This window comes from Macrotis lagotis, chromosome 8 (assembly GCF_037893015.1).
Source record: "Macrotis lagotis isolate mMagLag1 chromosome 8, bilby.v1.9.chrom.fasta, whole genome shotgun sequence".
Classification (NCBI taxonomy): domain Eukaryota; kingdom Metazoa; phylum Chordata; class Mammalia; order Peramelemorphia; family Peramelidae; genus Macrotis; species Macrotis lagotis.
This window is the reverse complement of record NC_133665.1, coordinates 31,378,187-31,399,667: the sequence shown is the minus strand read 5'-3', so window position 1 is coordinate 31,399,667 and position 21,481 is coordinate 31,378,187. Positions and strand designations below refer to the sequence as shown.

General features: G+C 36.4%; 1 protein-coding gene across 1 annotated transcript in view; it reads right to left on the bottom strand.

Moving 5' to 3' along the window:
- The window catches only part of LOC141495400 (F-box and leucine-rich repeat protein 13-like), a 149,749-nt gene extending 131,279 nt beyond the window's left edge, over positions 1–18,470 (bottom strand). The window contains exons 1-2 of the mRNA XM_074196673.1: positions 18,072–18,470; positions 14,899–15,049 (exon numbers count right to left, since the gene is read on the bottom strand). Of these exons, the coding sequence (XP_074052774.1) occupies positions 14,899–15,049; positions 18,072–18,095 (175 nt within the window). The 5' untranslated portion in view covers positions 18,096–18,470. The remainder of the gene's footprint in view (positions 1–14,898; positions 15,050–18,071) is intronic.
- Positions 18,471–21,481: the final 3,011 nt, after the last annotated feature.

Below are 21,481 nucleotides of genomic sequence, written 5' to 3'. Positions count from 1 at the left end.
AGCCTGAGGGCATGAGGGTTGTTTATTGTTTGTTCTGGTCAAAGAACTCCCTGAAAGTAGGGAGCTCAGGTCCCCAGCCCAGCTGGTTGTTCCCCCACCCCTCACCTGCCAAAGACTCTGCAGCTAAAGTTGGATCTCTCACACCAAAGTTGCTTCAGCTGAGACTGGCCCTCTGGCTTCCCCCAACTGCCATCCCATGCTGATCCTCTGGTCTTTGCTCCCAGTTCACCCACTGCCCTGTGAGACAGACCTTCTTGGTAGGTGTTCTTCTCCTAGCTTCTCTTTCTGGGTTTTGTCCATCGAATTTCTGTTAAGAGGTTTATTTCATGTTGTTTTTGAGGGGACAGAGGAACACTCAACACAATACCTGTCTTCTCCAGAAGTCCCCCGATAGGAAAAATTTTTAACATTGACAAGGCTACCACTTGTGCACCATGATTTTAGGAATATAGGGGAAAACATAATTTTGTAAGGAGAGGTTAAATTACTTGACTCTAATCTACAACTGGAATAGTTGTGAAGCACTAGAATAGATTATAGAATATCCAGGCTGTTGGTGTTACTGATAGTAAATAAATAATCCTCTCTCAATTCTTTTCTTTTAAACATAGTGAAGACTCACATTAGATCTATCTCAAGTACAGTCTAAGTTTTATCACTATTGATCAAAACTGGTGGGCTATTGTAATGTGATGTTATTCCTACTCCTTTCTCATCCTCCAGGACTTCTCAATGAAAGCCTGTTGCCCACAACAGGTCCATTGTACATTGCTTAAATTGCAGTCTCTCCCTCTCTGCTCTCTCTCCTCATTTTGTTCTTCTTTCTCTATTTCTCTCTTCCCTTCTTTGTCTCTCTTGTATTTCTCCATTTTTCTTCCTTCTGTTCACTCCTTTCCTTCCATCATCACCAGTCTAATCTAGCAATTTTCTTTCTTCCTCTCACTCTTCCTTTTCTTTCCCTCCTCCTTGGTTACAGTAGTAACATCTTACCCCCAAAAGAAAATATCATGTAAGTGCTTCCAATAAAATATAAGCTACTTGAGGATGTGAACTGTATTCCTTTTGGTCTTCAAATCCCCCATCCTGACACAATTTGTTGAATTGAATTGATAGCACAACCATCTTCTGAACTCTTGAACATAAACTCATGTAAGAGAGGATGGAGAAGAGAATATCAAACAGCTGCATGGATTGGACCAGCCTAATCTAAACGTTCTGCAACAATGCTACTATGCCAGAAGTTATCAGGAAATAGGCATGGCTACTCTGGAAAGGACCTATAACAAGGAGAATAGAAATAGCATAGTTGTAAGAACAACTGGGTGATCCCCTGGATGCAATGCCAAACCTAGAGCCAAGAAGATCTGGGTGACACTAGCTGGGTGACCCTGGGCAAGTCACTTAATCCAGTTTACTTCCATTTTCTCATCTTTAAAATGGACTAGGGAAAGAATGACAAACCTCTTCATTATCTTTGCCAAGAAACTCAAAACAGAGTCACAAAGAGTCAAATACAACTGAAACAAATGAACAGCAAGAGGCAATAATAGTCCAAGAGAAATTCTCCTCCTTGTTGTTCATGGATTCCATCTCTTTGGGTTCTATGCCCAATAAAGCTTTCCAGAGAAGCATTCTACTTTCTATTGTGGACCCTAAGCAATGCACACACCTCTCACTGCTTAACACTAACAATTGTCACTGAATACCTGAGTAAGTTTTGGTCTAGCCAGTTGTATCATTTATAGTCAGAAGCTAAACTCAACCTGTAAAGCATTTCCTGAACTGTAGTCTTACCCTAGGGAAAAAACACATCAGTATAAATTCTCAAAAAGGTATAAATAATTCATACCATATCCCTTCATGAAGACTCCTGAAGGTGGGGAGACACATAGGTATGTATGTATGCATCTATGTTGCAATAATAATGATAGACATAATCAATAACAATTAGCATTACTATAATATTCTAAGGTTTGTAAAATAGTATCATTCTATCTTCACAACAACCTTGGGAAGTACATACTATTATTATTATTCCAGTTTTACAGATGCAGAAACTGAGGCAAGTAGAAATTAAGAAGTAATTACTATCATGTTGAACATGAAGAATGTGAGCTGTGGGACTCTGAGTAAGTTTTTAAATCTTTCAGTCTCAGTTACCTCAACTGTATTATCTATAGATAATAAGAGCCTTTACTTCATAGGGTAGTTGTGAGGTTCAAATGAGATAACCTATAGAAAATGTTTTGTAAATTCTAAAGAGCTTTATAAATATAGTTATTATATCTAAGATGATTAGATTAGAGATGATGGTGGTGATGATGATGATTAATATTAAGGATGGCAAAAAGGTATAGAAATAAGAGATTAGATGTTCCCAAAACAAAGGGCTCCCACTTCACATTTTCCCTCTGGAGTGGGCCCTGCCAGATCTCTCTCTCTCTCTCTCTCTCTCTCTCTCTCTCTCTCTCTCTCTCTCACACACACACACACACACACACACACACACACACACACACACACACACATACACACAAAGAAAATACATATCCATCCTTCCCTGAAGCCTAGAAAAGAACCTAATCGCATTCATGGTAGTTGAATTACCCTTCAAACCACAAGAGGCTTTAGCATAGCTCAGAGATGACCTTATTATCTCCTGGCCTGCTTTGTAACGATGCAACCACTAAAAAAACATTTGCTTTGGACTACAGAGGTGGCACAAGAGGGCAGTTGACTCAAAGGAACAATATACTTGGCATCTAAAACATTTGTACAGCATCACCTTAATACAGCCATCTGCTGCTTAGAGGCCCTCACCTTTGTTAGCACAGGGTGTTAATTATTAGCTTTGGGTTTCACCTGTGAGAATGTGCTAGAAGCTCGAGTCGACAGAGATCAGCAAAGGAACTTCAATTTGGTTTGCTGACATGACAACAGCCTTAAAAATATTCTTCTTAACCCACAATTCTTGTTTCATTCACAAGAACTGGTTACCCCAAACTCCACTCCAACAATCAACTACTGATCAACCACAACCAATAAATCACTCTTTTTAAAAACATAAGCAAGATTATAAAATTCACATTATAAAAGTTTAATACACATATAATTTTAGAAGGATGACTCTTAGGAAAAGTAAGGTAATGGGAATTAAAAAATATATCTGCCCCAGATTTGTTGTAGCAAATGAAAAAAAAAGTGCATCACATCTTATAAAGGTTATAAAAACTCAGCTATCATGATTCTCAAAATCAAACACCTTAGAGGTCATGCAATAAAATCTCCACATCTGTATTTCAGAGAGTTCAAGGTCATAAAAGCAATATGTACCAGAAGCAAGAGTCAGATACAGGTCCTATAACTTCAAACACAGTGCTTCCCTCCTTTTCAGACCAGTGTGCTTCTCCCCAATGCATTATTAAATAATCATCATTTATAATAATGATTGGTCATTATATATTCATTTCTACTAATGATAATAATACTGCAGTTTTAAAAGGAAATAAATATTTTAATGGTTAATATTTGCATAGTGCTTTAAGGTTTGCAAAGAGCTTTACATATATAATCTCAAAACCTCAAAACCCTATGTACTAGGTGCAAGTATTTTATATGTGAGGAAACTGAGGCTGAATAAGGTTAAATGATTTTCTAGTAAGTAATTGGGACAGGATGTGAACTCTGGTCTTCCTGAACACATATCTAATGTTCTATCTTTGTATTGTCTAGCTCTTACGTTATCATGTGGTGTTCAGTCATTTCAGTAGTGTCTGACTAGAGTGGTTTACCATTTTCCTTCTCCAGATCATTTTTCAGAAGAGGAAATTGAGGTAAACAGAGTTAAGTGACTTGCCCAGGGTCACATAACTAGTGTCTCTAAGACTAGATTTGAACTCAGGAAGATGAGTTTTCCTATTCCAGATGTGGTGCTCCTTCCACTGTGCCACCCAGCTGCAAATACAGTGTACAGTTTGTACATTACATGACCTGGAAGTAAAGGAGTAGATTTGAGCAAAATAAAAACAATAATTCCTAGGATCATTTTAGAAATGAGGAAAGTAAAGCACAGGGAAGTTTAATGATTTGCCCAGGGTCACACAGTAAGCAAAGTATCTGAAACAGAATCTGAACTCAGATCATCCTATTTCTATCCACTGTTCTATAACCACCTTTGAAAAATTGATCTTTCCCAGGTAAATACACTGAGAAATAATGCTGCCTTTATAGAGACATACCTTGTTTCTTTTTTAAATTCTTCCTCCTATTAAGGTGCTCTATTACTTGGACAAATAAGGATTTGAGAAAATCTGAAAATTTAAATTGATATGCTTTTTAATCAAGAAAATTGAAATTATTTTAGGAAGCTTTTTCCCTACCTATAACCAGGTAGCTTGCTTTCAGTTTAAATCATCGCTATTATAAGGCTTATTATCATACTTGAAAGCATTCATTATTCATGGTATAATTACAATCATTTAAAAAATTCTAAGTATTTGGGGTATGTGTACCATCTAATAAAGCCAGTGAGTTTCTTTTTTTTTTTCTTTTTTAACCTGGGGACTAAATATCCTCATTTGTTTTTTAAAGTAAATCACCAAGGAAATTAAAACTATACCTCTCAAGGGGATTTTAAAATGGAGTATCTTAAATCTTAAAATGGAGTGCAAGTAATTAGAGAACAGAACACGAGGCTGGGAAGAGAAGGGAACTTTCCTTCTGGGAGAGCTTCTAAGCCCACTAAGCTTTCTTCATGGAGCAACAGAAGGGAAATTAGAGTAGACAAGAAATGATGAAAATGGAACGCACAGGTAAGGAGCAAAATAACAGATTTTTCCTTGAGGCAAGGTTCTAGCCAAGCTTGGGGAGCAGGGATTTTTAAAGTTGAGGCACCTGCAGTCCCCAAGTAATGTTTTATTAGAACCTGCCTATTTGTAAAAATTGAAGCATATTAAATTTCATTGTTTTGTTTCTTTTTTTAAAATAGATCTTCATTATATCCCTTGATAGAAATATCAACTTGAAAGTAGATGATAATGATGATGACGATGATGATGATGATGATGATAGTTAACCTTTATGTGGTGCTTTTTACATGCCAGATGCTGGATTGGACACTTTATAAAATTATCTCATTTGATTTTCACAATGCTGAAAGATGTGCCTTATTATTGTCCTCATTTTGCTGATGAGGAAACTAAGGCAAATAGATGAAGTAATTTGCCCAGGATAAGTATCTGAGGCAGGATTTAAAATCAGATTCTCCTATCACCTACCAAGAACACTGACTTAAGTCAGGCTAACACTATCTCTGATGATTGATACCTGTGTGACTTTGGTCAAGTCATTTACACTCCTTCAGACTCAGACTCCTCATCTTTAAAATGAAAGGATTTAAAATAGCTTGCCTCTGAGTTTCTTTCCAGTCTGGGACCCTATGATCCGATCAATTAACTGGAAATAATATAAACAGGAATCATTGATCTAGACCTTGGGAGGCCATTTCAGAAAGGAGAATTATCCATTTGATTGTGAAGAAGTTAATTGTTTCTAGTATTTAAGAAGTAGAGGTAGCTCAGTCAGTTTTCTGCACTGTGTCCTCAGAAAATAGAATAAGGACATTGAAGCTAAAATCCATTAAATCTCATCTATAGGATTGGTCTGTCTTTTGCAAGTGTACATGCTGGACCAATCTCTTTTAGTAAACATTTTTGTCACAGTCTCTCCTGACCCATCACAAAGCCTGTTCTGGTACAGTTTTAAACAGATTGGTCAAAAGGAAAAATGATAAATGAGCAAGTTCAAGAAAATATTACTTCAACCCAAAAGAAAAAGCATATTCTTCCTAATCATGTTATCAAAAGAAAACTTAAAAAAGTCTTTGTCAGTCTGTTACGACTGAATGGAATGACTTCTTTGAAATTTAAAATAAAAATCTATAACTTAAAAAACAAAAGCAGAAATCCTACCTTTTGAGATCATAGGTCAAAAGCTAGAGGGTCCTTACCCCACAGGACAGATTTTCACTGAACTGGTAGATAACAACATCTTCTTTTCTCCTAAATCATACTATCCTTTTTCTTTTGAGGGGAAGGGTTAAACACTTCTTCTGATGATTAATACCTGTATGACTTAGGTCAAGTCATTATACTTCCTCAGACTCAGACTCCTTATCTGAAGCATCCAAAGTGAGGAAATAATCTCTTCCTCTCCACCACGGTAGATTAGCTTTATTCTCTAATACCTAATGGCCATCATCAACTCACTTCACCTATCTGGGTTTTAGCTTCCTCATCTATAAAATGAATGAGCTCCCCTAAATTGTCCTTAAGATCAATACCACCTTAAAATCTTATAATAATAAAAATAACAACAATAAAATGTACTTATAATACTTTACATGAGGCATGGTGGATTGGAAGCTGGCCTCAGGATCAAGAATATCTAAATTCAAGACCTGCCTGGGTCACAATTGTATGTGCAGCCCTGGGCTGCAATTGAACTCTCAAGGCCATAGACAACTCTATAAGACTATACATTAAAGAGATGCTAAATTGCTTTTGTATAGGGTTTCCTAAGTCAATGAAATTCAAATACTAGTCCTTAGCCCTATTTTACATAGACTATACCATTTGTTCCTTAGAAAAACTATTGTACAATAGGGTCTGTCTACAGGTATCAGTACTCTCATTTTATAGTAAGGAAACTGAAGATTGGGAAATTTTCGATCACTTTCTCATGAGAACAAATGTTAGATGTTCCTCCTTCTCCTTCTCCTGCTCTTCTTCCTTCCCCTCACCTTCTGTCAACGTGGGGGGGGGGGGGGGGGTCATACTCTTACATATGGATGCTTTGTCCAAAGCGATAAAAATTTTGATCACATATTTCACAAAGTATCTTGGAGTTTGGGGGCTACATTTTTTCTTCCCCATCTCTTTTTTTCCTGAGAACTGGGACAAATTAACTCTTTCTCTGGTAGTTTTAATTTATGATTTCTTGAAATAGAGTTCTGGAAAACCAGGATTTGATAAAATTCATTGGGATTTAAATGGACTTACTTGACTATGCCTTTAAACTTAAAAGACTCTGGCTTTGACTGACTGGTCTAGTTCTCCCAGGTCCCAATCCAAACCTCACTTGCTCACTGTTTGCGTTTTGATGACTTAGATTAATGTAAATAGCAATTGTTTCTGTTTTGGCCAGAAACTCCTGGAATCTTCCCCTCCCAGACTGATTCTTTTGTGAAGGCAAACTAAGGCATCTTTTTGCCTCAATTCTTATCCAGCCTTTAATTACTCAATGGGTGCTCCCTCACCTGGGAAAGACCTTTGCTTAAAAAGGTCAAGGTCTCCCATTGCATCTGAGGCCATCACCAGTCATCCTGACCTATGTCTGCCACTGGATTTCAATGACTTGAGGAGAGAGTGGGGCTGATAACTTTATACAACCCTGTCTCACTTAAATCTAATTCACTTGAAGGTCAGGATATCACCCTCCTAATGTCATTGGTTCTCTCCCCAGAATTAAGGACAAATAACAAATGTCAGATGAAAGACTGGAACCCAAGTCATCCCAACTCTAAGCCAGTGATTCCTGGCACTTTAACACAGACTCAGAAGCCTTGGAAGTTCTTCTTTCTACTTGCTTACCTTTGCTCACAAGATTTCTTCCATGTGCAGTTTCATAGTATCACAAGAATATTTACCTAGAACTCATTTCTAAAATATATAGAGAACCCAGTCAGATTTATTTTAAAAAAAAGTCATTCCCCAATAAAAGGATATGGAAAGGCAATTCTCAGACAAAGAAATCAAAGCTAACTGTAATCATATGAAAAATGGCCCTAAATCATTATTGATTAGAGAAATGCAAACTGGTTCTTGTCCTTCATTATTGAAGAAGACCAAAATGACATCACTACTTTTGAGACAAATTGCACTGTGTCCCACTGTGGCTGATCAGATGAGCTCGGAATGTGCAGTAGATTGAGCACAAATAGTTCATTGTGAACTGGGATGGGTACTCTAAACTTACAGGTGTCGCATTTCCTTTGATCTGTTTCAATTCTGCCCTTCTCATAGAGCATAGCACCCTCTCTGATGAGGGCATGCCATACTGGGCAGTCCAGTGCCAGTGTCTCCCATGCTGTAAATCAATTCTAAAGTTCTTAAAAGAGACCTTCAGGGCACACAGTATTGCTTCTTCTGACGCCCTTAGGAGAACTTGCCCTGTGTGAGTTCTACATAAAATGTTTTTGGGTTTTTTTTTTTGGCAAGCATATGTCTGGCATTCTAGCAACATGTCCAGTTCATCATAGTTGCACTCTCTGTAGTAATGTTGGAATGCTAGGCAGTTTAGATAAGAAAGGACCTCAGTGTCTGGTATCTTCTCTTGACAGGTAATCTTTAGAAACTTCCTAAGACAATTTAAATGGAAGCAACTCAATTTCCTGATATGGCACTGGTAGCCTGTCTAGGTTTCATAGGCATATTGTCAGTACAATGGCTCTGAAGACCTTCAGTGTGGTAGTCAGTCTAATACCTCTTCTCTCCCATACTTTCTTTTGGAGTCTCCCAAATACTGAACTAGCTCTGGCAATGAGAGTGTCAATCTCATTGTCAATGTGTACCTCCTTGGAAAGGACACTGTCAAGGTAAATGAACTTGTTCACAATACTCAAAATTTCTCCATTTGCTGTAATCAGTGGTTCCACATATGGATGGTGTGATGCTGGCTGATGGAGCACCTGAGTTTTCTTGGTGCTAATTGTTAAATAAAAATTAGCACAAGCAGCAGAGAATCGATCCATAGTTTGTTGTATTTTAGCTTCAAAGGATGCATTGAGATCACAGTCATCTGCAAACAGAAGATCATGCACCAACACTCCCTTCACTTTGGTCTTGGCTTGAAGCCTTTTCAAGTTGAAGAATTTGCCCTCAGTGAGGAAGCTGACCTTGAGGCCATGTTCATCCCCAGTGAAGGCATTTGATAACATGGCTGAAAAAATCATGCTAAAAAGTATGGGAGCAAGGACACATCCTTATTTTACTCCATTGGTGACTGGGAAATCCCAAGAGCATCATCCACTATGCAGAACCTGGGTATGCACACCATCATGAAACTGATGTACAATACTGATGAACTTCTCCAGGCAATGAAATTTTGACATAATTTTCCATAAACCCTTGCAACTGAAATGCAAATTAAAATATCTCTGAGGTACCACCTCACACCTCTCAGATTGCCTAATATGATTAGAAAAGATAATGATTGATGTTAGAGGGGATATGACAAAACATTAATGCATCATTGGTGGAATTGTGAACTGATCCAACCTTTCTTGAGAGCAATTTGGAATTATACCCAAACTTCAATAAAACTGTACATACACTTTGATGCAGCAATACCACTACTAGGTCTATATATCCTGAGAAGATCATAAAAAAGAGTAAAAATACCACATGTGCAAAAATATTAATAGCAGCTCTTTTTTGTGGTGACAAAGAATTGTAAACAGATGGGATGTCCATCAATTGGGGAATTATTGAACAAATTGTGGAATATGTATTGTCCTATGAGAAATCTTGAGGGACAGGATTTCAGAAAAGCCTGGAAAGACTTGCATGAATTGTTGCTAAGTGAAATGAGCAGACCCAGAAGATCATTATACACATTAACAACAACATGAGCTGATAATCAATCACTATGGACTTATTCACTTCAGCTATATAATAATCAATGACAATTTTAAGAGATCTGTGATGGAAAATACCATCTGTATCCAAAGAAGGAACTGTAGAGTTTAAATAAAGATCAAAGTTTATTATCTTCAATTTTTAACAGTGATCTTATGTATTATGCCATTTTGTTTTCTCTAATGTTTTCTTCAGTTAGGATCTGATTCTTCTCTCTCAACATGTTCAATATCGATCCATGTTTATCATGGTTACAAATGTAAGGTCTATATCAGATTACTTTCTGTCAGGAGCAGTGGGAGGGAGAAAAACTGTAAAACTAAAAACCTTGCAAAAAAGATTGGCTAAAAACCACCATAGCATGTAGTTGGAAAAATAAATAAAATCTTTATTTAAAAAAGAATTTTTTAAAAAAAGAATATTTCCCTAGAGACTGAAAGGACATCAGAGGTCAAATATTCTCATTTTACAGATAAGGAAACTGAGAAACAGGTAGGTTAAATGCCTTGCTCAAGATCACAGAGATAGAAAACATCAGAGCAGGAATTTAAACCCAGACTCATTAGCACCCAGAATCCACTGACAAGGTACCATATACAAGTGCTAATAATTGGTACTCCCAAAGCTAACTAATGTATGATTCATTCCCAATTTTCTTTTAAAAATTGCTCTCATTCTAATGCATATGAAGCTTCCAACTGTTGTAATTACAAGGGTTGCCTAAGCAATCAGTTGTGCAAGAAAGGTCTCCAGACATAATTACCCTCTCACTACAGAGCAGTGGAATTCTCTTTGTTTCCTAACCAGGCCAACACTGATCTAGCGCTCATTCTCCCAGTGAAGCTCACAGTACCATGTAGCATCAGAGCTATATAGTGACCTCCCATTACAAGGATCCACAAATAATTAGGAGCTTTTCCTTTTGCCATTTTTTCACTGTAGGAAAATTTTTGTTTTAATGAGACATTGCTAAGAGATTAATAAAAATGTGCATGAGACAGAGGGAGAAAAAAGGAAGAGGAAGGAGAGGAAAGAAGAAAGGAGAAAGGAGGGAGTGAAAGGTGAGCACTGCTAGGGATGCCAACAGATTTGCCATCATTTTCCTAGGACAATTTCCATTTTCAGGGTAAGTAGCCATCACAAAGTTTTAAGGGAAGAATTCCTCTTGCCCCAGAAGACTAAAAATCACTAAAATCACCCTCACAGAGCAACAATTAATTCAGTATACTCAAGAGTCAACAAGACTGAATGTTGAAAGTTACCCCAATACTGACTTCCACTGAAGGTTCATTCAGATAATTAATATTAAGTATTATTATACAATACTAAGCAATTTCTAATCACTAGGAATCCTGTGATTTCCTAGCTATCTCCAGCAAAATTTCTTGTCTACAATATGAGCATGTCCATGTTTGAATTTGGACCATTACTGCTTTATCCTTGCCTTTGGAGGAGCCCAATCATTTCCGCAGAGAACAGAGTTACTCCTGAACATAATTAGTATTCAATCTTTTACTGAGCTTTGTTCTCCCAGGACCCTCCACTAGAAGTCTTCTTGGACACTTGGACATACATCTTCCCTCCCTCCTGTATTATTTCAGCAGCACTGAATATTAATGGCAAGAGTTAAACATAGAGTACCTTCAAAGAATCAGTACCTTCCAAAGAGGCAATGTGGGAGAGTGGGACCAACAGCTTCCTGAACCTCAGTTTACTTCTTGAAAATGGGGATAAATGTATCTGACTAATTTATTTAAAAAAAATACAGTTGTCCTTTTCTCTACTCACACAATTATTATCCAAGTAACAAACATTTACTAGCTTTATGTCAAGACTCTGTTTGCCTCAGATTCCTCATCTATAAAATGGAGATAATAATACTTACTTTGTAGAGTTCTAATGCAAATCAAACAAGATAATATTTGTAAAGTGTTTAATACAATGTCTGGTGCATAGTAGGTGCTTTATAAAATCTTATTCTCTTTCTTCTAGTAGTTCCTCATCATCTTTCATTTAGACCCTTTCAAAGGACTTTAATCACTCTTCCTGTGTCCAAGATATCTTGTCACTAAATCAAACTCCTTACATTTACCAAATTGATATTCCTAAAGTTCAAGCCAGATAATAACCCTCTGATTAAAAGCTTCCATAATTCCTTAATTTTTGTTTTATTTTTAATTTATGAAATAAAGCAAGCAATAAGATAGTAGAGCAAAAAAGATGATTTACAATGAAACTACAGATCTATTATGTTTAACATGTTATTCTTTTTAAATATATAATAAAGTTATTGTGCAACTTTCTTTTCCCCTTTCCCCCCCTCCCCTACCCTAAATATGACTACTATTACACACAAATGTGTGTGTGTGTGTGTGTGTGTGTGTGTGTGTGTATGGTGCAAAATCATTCCATACATACTTATATTTATGAATTCTTTCTCTAGTTGCAGATAGTGTCTTCCTTCATGCCTTAAGATTTAATTTGGGCATTTATAATAATCAAAATTACTTAGTCACTCAAAAATTATTCTTAAGACAATATTACCAATCACACATACAAAAATATTTATGTCAGCTGTTTTTGTGGTGACAAAGAAATGGAAATTGAGGGAATGCCCTTCAACTGAAGAATGACTGAAAAAGTTGTAGTATATTAATGTGATAGAATACTATTGTTATACTTAAACCATAAAAAATTATGAGCAGGTGAATTTCAGAAACAACTGAAAATATCTACAGGCATTAATGCTGTGAAGTGAGCAGAACCAGGAGAACATTGCACAAAGTAACAGCAATATTGTATAATGATCAATTATGATAGACTTAGCTCTTCTCAACAATAGAGTGAGCAAAGACAATTCTAAAAGATTTGTGATGAAAATGCCATCCAAATCCAAAGAAAAAACTATGGAGTCTGAACATAGATTAAAGTATACGATTTTCACTTTTTTTAATAGTCTTTTCTTTTTTTCTTTCTCATGGCTTTTCCCTTTTGTTCTAATTCTACTTTCCAACATGAATAATATGGAAATATGTTTAACATGATTGTGCATGTATAACATATATCAGATCGCTTGCAGTCTTGGGGAAGGGAGAGGGAAAGGAGGGAAACGTTGAAAATTATCTCTACAAGTAATTGAAAAAAAAAACACTATTATGCATTTCCTTATTGCCTACTAGGAGAAAGTACAAACACAGTGGCTAGGCAACCCGTGGTGTCCTCCAATTTTTCTAGACCAACTTCAGATTGCTCTGATGGCACCTGGACATTGGCATTGCTGGGGCTTGTAAAAGACTGCTAGGGAGGCAGCTAGGTGGTGCAGTGGATAGAGCACCAGCCCTGGAGTCAGGACAAACTGAGTTCAAATCTGACCTCAGATGCTTAATAATTACCTAGCCGTGTGGCCTTGGGCAAGCCACTTAACCCCATTGCCTTGCGGAAAAAAAAAAAAAAAACCTAAAAAAAAAAAGACTGCTAGGGCTTGTCAATTCATAAAAAATTCACATAGTTCTTTGACCCAGAAGAGAAAGAGTATACAGTTTTATTCACATTTTATGACAAATATTTAAGATAATAAGTAACAAAAGAGTTTGTTAAGAAAGTAACAAGGTAAAGAAAGTGAGTTCCTTAAGAAAGTTGGCAAAGTTAAGAAAAGTTCATACTTGTAACTGGGCTGATAACAGCAGCATAGCAGAGAGAAAGGTAAAGCCTTTTAAAGAGAGCCTAGCATGTTGTCTGTTTTGGGGAGGATTTGGGGCGAGAAGTAAGGGCGATGCTAGGATGCTGCTAAGGAGTGGCTAACACCTGAACGTGACAGGGGTCAGACATACACCTTGGTGAAGGGAGCAGGGCATGTGGTATATGCTAGGAGAAGGATCAGGGAGTTGAACAGAGGAGTTGAGGTTATTCCTATTATCTTAGTGGATTTACATCTCAGAAGGGGTTAAGGTGCTAGATAACAATCAGATGGAAATCAAACACCTAGGGAGTGCCAGGAGAGCACAAATAATATTTCTCTTAATATTTTCCTCTACTTCAACTCTACCTCATGCTCTTTGTATTAGAGCTAAAGTGGTCTAGTGAAGTTAACCCTAGTCATCCCATCGCCTGCTTCCATCATTTTGTACAAAGTAACCTCTAAAGCAAGACTGCTCTCATTCCTCATTTGATCTATAGATGTGGTCAAGGCTCAGCCTAAGTACCTCATTCTACAAGATGCCTTACCTTGGATTTCTCCAATTATTATTGTGCAGTGCCTTATCCACCCATTCACAGAACAACAGACCCAAGTTTTTGTTGGAGTTTTCTTTCTTTTATAATTTATTTTGAGAAGCCTAAGGCACCCAGAGTCAAATCCCATCTCAGATACTAGCTGTGTGACTCTGCACAAGTCCCTTAATTTATGTTTGTCTTAATTTCAACATTTTTAAAATATGAATAATAACAGCACCAGCCTCACAGTGTTGCTATGAAGATCAAATGAGATCATATTTTAAAGTACTTAGCATGTAGTCAGTACTTAATAAATACTTATTGAATGAATGAATCAAATGAACTGATGAATATGAAAGTGCTTTGTAAACTATAAAAAGATATGCAAATGATAAATGACATCAATATTCTAAAATGTTTCATTTAATTAACAAGCAAATCATACTAAGAAGAATGAAGGTAGCTGCCAAATGAAGTCATGAGATTTTGAGATTCCCTCCTGGATTTAAAGGTGAAAAGGATTAGAAATCATCTAATCCAATTTGCTCATTTTATGGATGAAATTGAATCATTTTTAGAAATGGGTGGATATAGCACTGAGCCTAGAGTCAGGAGGATCTGAGTTCAATTCCAACCTCATAAATTTACTATTTACATGATCCTGGACAATTAATTTCACTTCTATCTGCCTCAGTTTCCTTAACTGTAAAATAGGAATCATGTCACATTTTATACAGGATGGTTGTGAGCATCAAATGGCATAACATTTGCAAAACCCTTAGCAAAATACTTGGCCCTTAGAAAGTGCTAGGTAAATGAGAGTTGTTAAAAATTAAATGTTCTTTCCAAGGTCACAAAAAGCAGTTAGGTTTCAAACTTGAGTCCTTTGACTCTCAACTCAGTGCTCTTGCCAACAATGCAATATTTGTTTAAAACAAAAATCATGGGACATGTATATGAATGTGGGTTGTTTATGTTTCATTCTACTTACAAAAGCTATCATCACTTGCAAGCTGGCAAAAGCGGCGGCAAACTTGTGCAATCAAAGAGAGCTCCTTATGAGACAGAAGGGAAAAGATGTAGATCCATATTTCATCTGGCAGAAGCTGCCACCTGGAGAGGGCTGAGGCTGCTTTACTCCTCTGGAAGGAAGCAGAGTTAATATGTTACCAAAAAGGCCAAGTTCAAGGAAAGGCTCTATATCTGTATAATGAAGCTGCTTCAGTGAGGTCAAACAGTGGCACAGAGTGTGGAATTGGAATCAGAAGGACTTGTGTTCAAATTCAGTCTCAGACACTGACACTAGCAGTGTGACTCAGGGCAAGTCACTTAACTCCCCAACTACCTCCCCCCTCAAATACTCAAAGAAATAAAATTAAAATAAAATAAAATAAAATAAAGTCGCTTAACTATCCAGTCTTAGTAGAGAATGGAATAAGCCTACAAGAAGAGAGGAATTTTCACATGTCCAAGAGAACTATTCCTTTCTCCTATCTTCTCACTGAGCCTAGTTACCCATTTGTGTGACTAGCATTAACTCAGAACAATCCTGCATCAGTCAATAGATCACCTCTGATAACTAGATATTAGTCTAAGACTTTAAAATCTTATATAACATAAATTGTATATGTTTATCCTGGTGGGATGATTTGAGGATAAGAAGTCACTTATACTCTTTATGAACTGAAAGAACACAGTTATTCAAGGAGAAGGGGAACTGGGAAACAAAATTAGTTTTTTTAATTTGAGGAAGTTACCTGAAATTTAAATGTTCAAACTCTTCTACTGTTCAGAGATCAACAGGATGGAGAGAAATGATTTTCAAAATATTTCAGTTGTGAATTTCGATTTAAATCCTGGCCATTTTAAAGAGTTGGTCATGACCAGTCATTTTTTAATTACTTTTCAACTAATTAATAATAATCAACCAATCTATAAACATATGTCAAGTAGTAGAGATACAAAAAGAGGAAAAAGACAGTCCCTGCTTTCAAAAACTTACAGAAAGGCTGGGAAAACTGGCTAAACTTGCAAACACTTTCTCTTCTAAGTTTCGCAATCCCATAAAACAAGCTGCATAGTCAATATAACCTCCATTTTATAGAAGAAAAATTGAGGCTAAGGTTAAATGATTTGCTTATGATTACCCAGCTAGTATCAGAGGCTAGATTCAAACCCAGGTCTTGCTGACTCCAAATCTATTCACTAGCAAGCAAATAACATGAAAACAATTTTTTGAAACTAAAAATAAGTTGATAAAAAACCATATATATAAATATATATGTACATATATATATATATATATATATATATATATATATATATATACACACACACACACAGACTACATTCCTTGTGTCTTTTCTTTATCACTGTTCAGTATTTTAGTCATTTCTGACTCTTCATGATCCTAATTAGGGGTTTTCTTGGCAAAAGCACCAGAATGGTTTGCCATTTTCCTTCTCAGATTATTTTACAGATGAGAGATTGAAGTAAACAGGGTCAAGTGACTCACACAGTTTTTAAATGTCTGATTTGAACATAGGAAGATAAGTCTTCTTGACCTCTAGTCTGGTACCCTAAACATTGTCCTCTCTAAGCCTTACCTTTCTCATCTGTAAAATTAAAGGACTGAGCTAGATAAACTCTAAACTCTTTCAATTCTAGAATTCAATGATTTTTAAACCTGCATTGGTTTTCTCCTTGAAACATCCTTATTTGTATATGTGAGTGGTGGGTAAAAAATTCCCCATAGATAGGTTTCACTTTTTTATGTAGTTTATATAGCTTTGAGCAGTTAGAGTTCTTTATGTAGTAAACATTAAAAATCTATAGCTATAAGATTATTAGGCACAAAACATAATTAACAAGTAAATACTTATGCCTTTAATGACTTTGCTAAATCTGGTCCTCACATATTAATCTTCAGATGCATGAAGTTTCCATACTCTTAATTCTTTTGTATTTTTTTGTCATATTTTCTCTCTTCTACAAGTCCCTTGTGGACAAAGATCTCCTATCTAATTCATCAATCTAAATCCTTATAGGATCCTGAGCAGAGTAAGCCCTCAAGAACTGTTTGTGGAATAAAAAGATGATTTAATCCTATCATTTTATTCACAGTTAATTTTCATCACAGAAATCATATTTTTACACTATCTTAGATGACTTAAAGAAAACACACTGGAAAGGAGATTTTGTCCACAGAGAGCATGGGAGATTCATACCTCTATTTACAGAGCAATGAACTTTTCCCCAGGGTACTGTATTTAGAAGATACTTGGAACACTAGAGTTCTCCAATACACAAAAATAAACAATAGAGCTTAGTGTTTAACTAGCAACACTAACTGTTCAAAATAAGAAGCTATGGATACCAGGGTGAATGAGGTCAACATCTACCCTGCCCTATCCATTCCTGTTATCCAACCCCAATGGCAACCTTAAGCTGGTGTTTTCTACTCTCCTCCCCTCAAAGTTATGTTCAATTCTTTTCACTTGTCCCAGGGACAATTTATGCTTCTTATTCCTAAATTTCTAATGGTAGCTCTGTGTGTGTGTAAATATATCTATATCTATATCTATATCTATATCTATATCTATATCTATATCTATATCTGTATATGTATATATTTATATATATAGATATATACATATGTCTATATATAAAAATTATGAAAATTATGATTATGCACTTTCTATGTATGAAGCACCAGTTTTCAAAACTGGTGATATACTTATCAAGAAAATAAAAAGGTAGTCTCTGCTATCAAAGAGCTTACACTATAACTGGGGGAGACCATACATAAAATTATATGTAATATAATTCATATTATATATAATTATTAGAAATTATTTTAGGATTCAAGAATATATTCATTCTACAATTTCTATGACTCCATTGGGAGAATAATTTGGAGAAATAAGTAATTTTTTTTAAAAAAGGAAAGAAGCAAGAATTCAGACTAGAGAATAATTGTAAATTAAATCTATTGATCTTTTTTATTCTCCACTCCCATGTACCTATGTGTCTTATTCTTACTTGGACAAAGTTTGCTTCTCATTGTTTTTGCTTTTTTCCTGGGTGGTTGGAGTGGGGCAGGGACAGGGGGCAAGAATAAAAGAAAATCACAAGAGGGTTTCATTGGCTGTGTAGGACAGTTACCTTATTTGCCATTTCTCTCTCCATATCTATGAAAACATTCTTGCAAAGGTATTTGGGTGTAGACCCTAGGAAAAAGTGATAGAATGCTTAACATGGAAACTTTAGAATGGGGCATATAAATGTGTTACAATGATTCTATGTACATATCTATTGGAATATGGGACGAAAAAACAAATAGAAACTAAATTATTCCAAGACACTCCCACATAAACATACCTCTGTAAGTCTCCCAAAAACTAGGGGGCCTTACAAGGAAGAATTCAGTTGGGAAGAAGTAGATGAACTGATCCATTTTAAATTTGTGGTCAGTAGCTATTTTATCAAGGTAATATAAAGGGACCATGATGTTTTAGTGAATAAAAAGGAATGAGGCATAGAAATTAATTGCATGCTCTTCTCAAATTTATTCCATTTTTGTTTGCCTTTTATAATAACTGAAAGCATCTGCTGAAGGAGATGGAAAGCCTCTCATGTATGAAAATGAACTCAGATTACCAAAAGAAGGAATTGGTCCTTCAAAGTGGTAGAATATGGAATAGGATTATGTTTATGCTTACCTTTTCATATTATATCTGCTTCTGGATGAGAAAGAAAAAGTAGGTGAGGAAGGGTAACAAGTATTGACAAATGTGAGCAGACTAATAATGAAGGTTTAAAATAAAACTATAGACTGCTAAGACTCATAAGACTTTATAAAAGTAAGAGAACCAAGGCAATTGAGCTATGGTGAACCAAGTAGCAGCTTTAAAAATAAAAGCATTGAAGACAAAATTAGACTCCTAGGGGCGGAACCAAGATGGCAGTATGAGAACAGTCTTTCCTAGGAGCTCTCTCAAAATATTCCAAAAACCTTAAAATTATGACTCTAACTAAATTTTCAAGAGACAGAACTCACAGAAGAACCAGTGAGGCAATTCTCCAGCCCAAGGTAACCTGGAAGATCATGGGAAGGCTCTGTTCCATGGAAGTGGAGGGGGGTGTAACAGCACAGCCAGGAATATCACACCAGATCAAAGGAGCTCCAGTCTTTGGAGAAAAGCTTGCAGGGTGCCTAGGCACCTGGGTCCCAGCAGCAGAAGCGGTTTCTTGACCTTGCCAACCCAGAGAACACCAAGTACAACTTGGAAGATCAGCGGGGAAACCTCTGCCAAAATTAGATACTCCTACACCTTGAGACTGCTCTTGAACAGTAAGCACCAAACAAACCAAGACACATCTTTTAATCTCAGTTCCCTCATATACAAAACGGGAAGTAATAATAACAAATATGGGGTACTCCTTTCAGATATGGACAATTTTCCCAAAGGGTAGAATAAAGGACAGTTGTTAGAGACATTCTGAAAAAAAAAGAGAGAGAAAAATACCTATATGGTCAATGTATTCCATTTCCCAGCATCTAATTTTCAAGTTACTGGTATGAAAACTTTAAGGATGAAAGAACCATTTCATGACTATGGGGCAAAAGTATGTTGCTTAATTTTTGCTTAGCTGGAAAAAATATGGATTTGGACTTCTCCATCTACTCCGCCCTATCTTTCCTATAATTATCAAAGGCAGTACAATCCTTCCAGTCTCTCAGCCTCACAATTTAGGAATCATCTCTGACTCCTCGCTATCTCTCAACCTCTCACATAAGAAATACTATTTCAAAGCAAGGGTTGGTCAAAACTGGCCTTCTAAATAAATCAGCATATACATATATGTGTGAATGTATCTACTTCTGTGTAGATGTGTGCATGTATGTATGTACATTTATAATATATAAAATGGGTGTCTGTGTGTATCTGATAGAGAGAAATACTATCCAGAAGTAGCACCAGATAAATCAAGTCTAGAAACAGAGATAAGAGCAAACTGAGAGACATAAAATCTTCAAAGTCCAGCCAAAGGGACTGACCTGGAAAAACTTTACAAATCCCCAGGCTCAAAATTTCTCTTTTTATTGAAAGAACATAGTGTTTTCTTAGCAACTCCAAAGAGAAGGTTAGGAAGCAGCCTTTCCCAGTAGGAGAAAAGAGAGATCCAGAAAAGGAGTGGTCCCAGCCCACCCTAAGAGAGATAGCACAATTCAAGGCTTATAGTCCAGAGTTGTGAGTTGCCCAAGGCAAAAGTGATCCCCAAAGCAGGTACCTCCTACTATGACTTTATAAGTTTGTGTCCTCTCCTCTGAGGATACTGTGTGCATAAGGATAGTGCAACTCTGGTTTCCAGGTAAAGTGTTATAATTATTCTTCCTTTACCTTCAGTTTAGTCAATATTTCTGATTGAGTAGATGTGGCTTATTTGGCAAATTTGTGAAATGAGAAGCACACCAAGTGTGGAGATCAAGAATAGCATGCAGAGCAGATAGGATCATTTAACCTCACAAGGATTACCCTGAAAGTGAGTTGTAGAATTATGTCCATCCTCTCTGGGAATATTAAGCTGTCAAAATAACAATAAATCCTCAGGCTCAAAGCTTCTCTTTTGATGAAAGAGCCTAGTACTTCCTTAAGGACTCCAAAGAGAAGCACCCATCCTGGGTAATAAAACCATTCCAGAAAAGGAAGAGAGAAGAGAAAGTGGGTTGATGGACCATGCCCACATTATATGCACTTCAAAAACTTTAAAGTTCATGATGATGATTATGAAAAGAAAAAAATTAATGAAAGGAAGAAGAAAAGAGGGGGGGGGAGGGTGAGAAGGAAGTCTAGGAGTAAGAGGAGGTAGAGAAGATGAAAGAAGAAATCCCTTATTATTCAATTGACTGAAGGAATGATAGCTAGTAGCTAATTCAAGAGCAATAAAATTAGACCATGGATTATCAGAGTAATTACTCAAATTTAAGTGAAAAGGGAAAATCTATTTGCTTTTTGTTCTTTTCCTGTGAAATTTAGAATTTATATTTGTTTTCTTGACAGCAATTTAGGAACTCAAATAACATAATTATGAACTTGTGGTATATTCTTCAACCCCCTTTAATCAAAGTAAAAGGAGAGAGAAACACCATAAGCACAAGTGGAATCATAAATAAGGAGCCTTTCTTGGTGATCACACATCTAAATTCCAAGAGTTCAGTCATTATCTCTATGTAAATGCATCCTCCAATTACACAACCAACCTTACTCTCCCTCAAGAGCTCCAGTTCCATACTGTTCTTTTTGTTCAGTTGTGTTCCACTCTTCATGATTTCATTTGGGGGTTTTCTTGGCAAAGAAACTGGAGTGTTTTGCCATTATTTCCTTCTCATGCTCATTTTACAGATAACAAAAATGATTCAAACAGGGTCAAGTGACTTTTCCAGATATCTGAAGCCACATTTGAACTCAGGAAGAAGAGTCCCACATTGCCAATGGCCTTTTTGCCTTCACTTCATGACTGACCAACAGGCATCTCAAATTCATTACACCCAAAACAGAGCTTGGTCATCT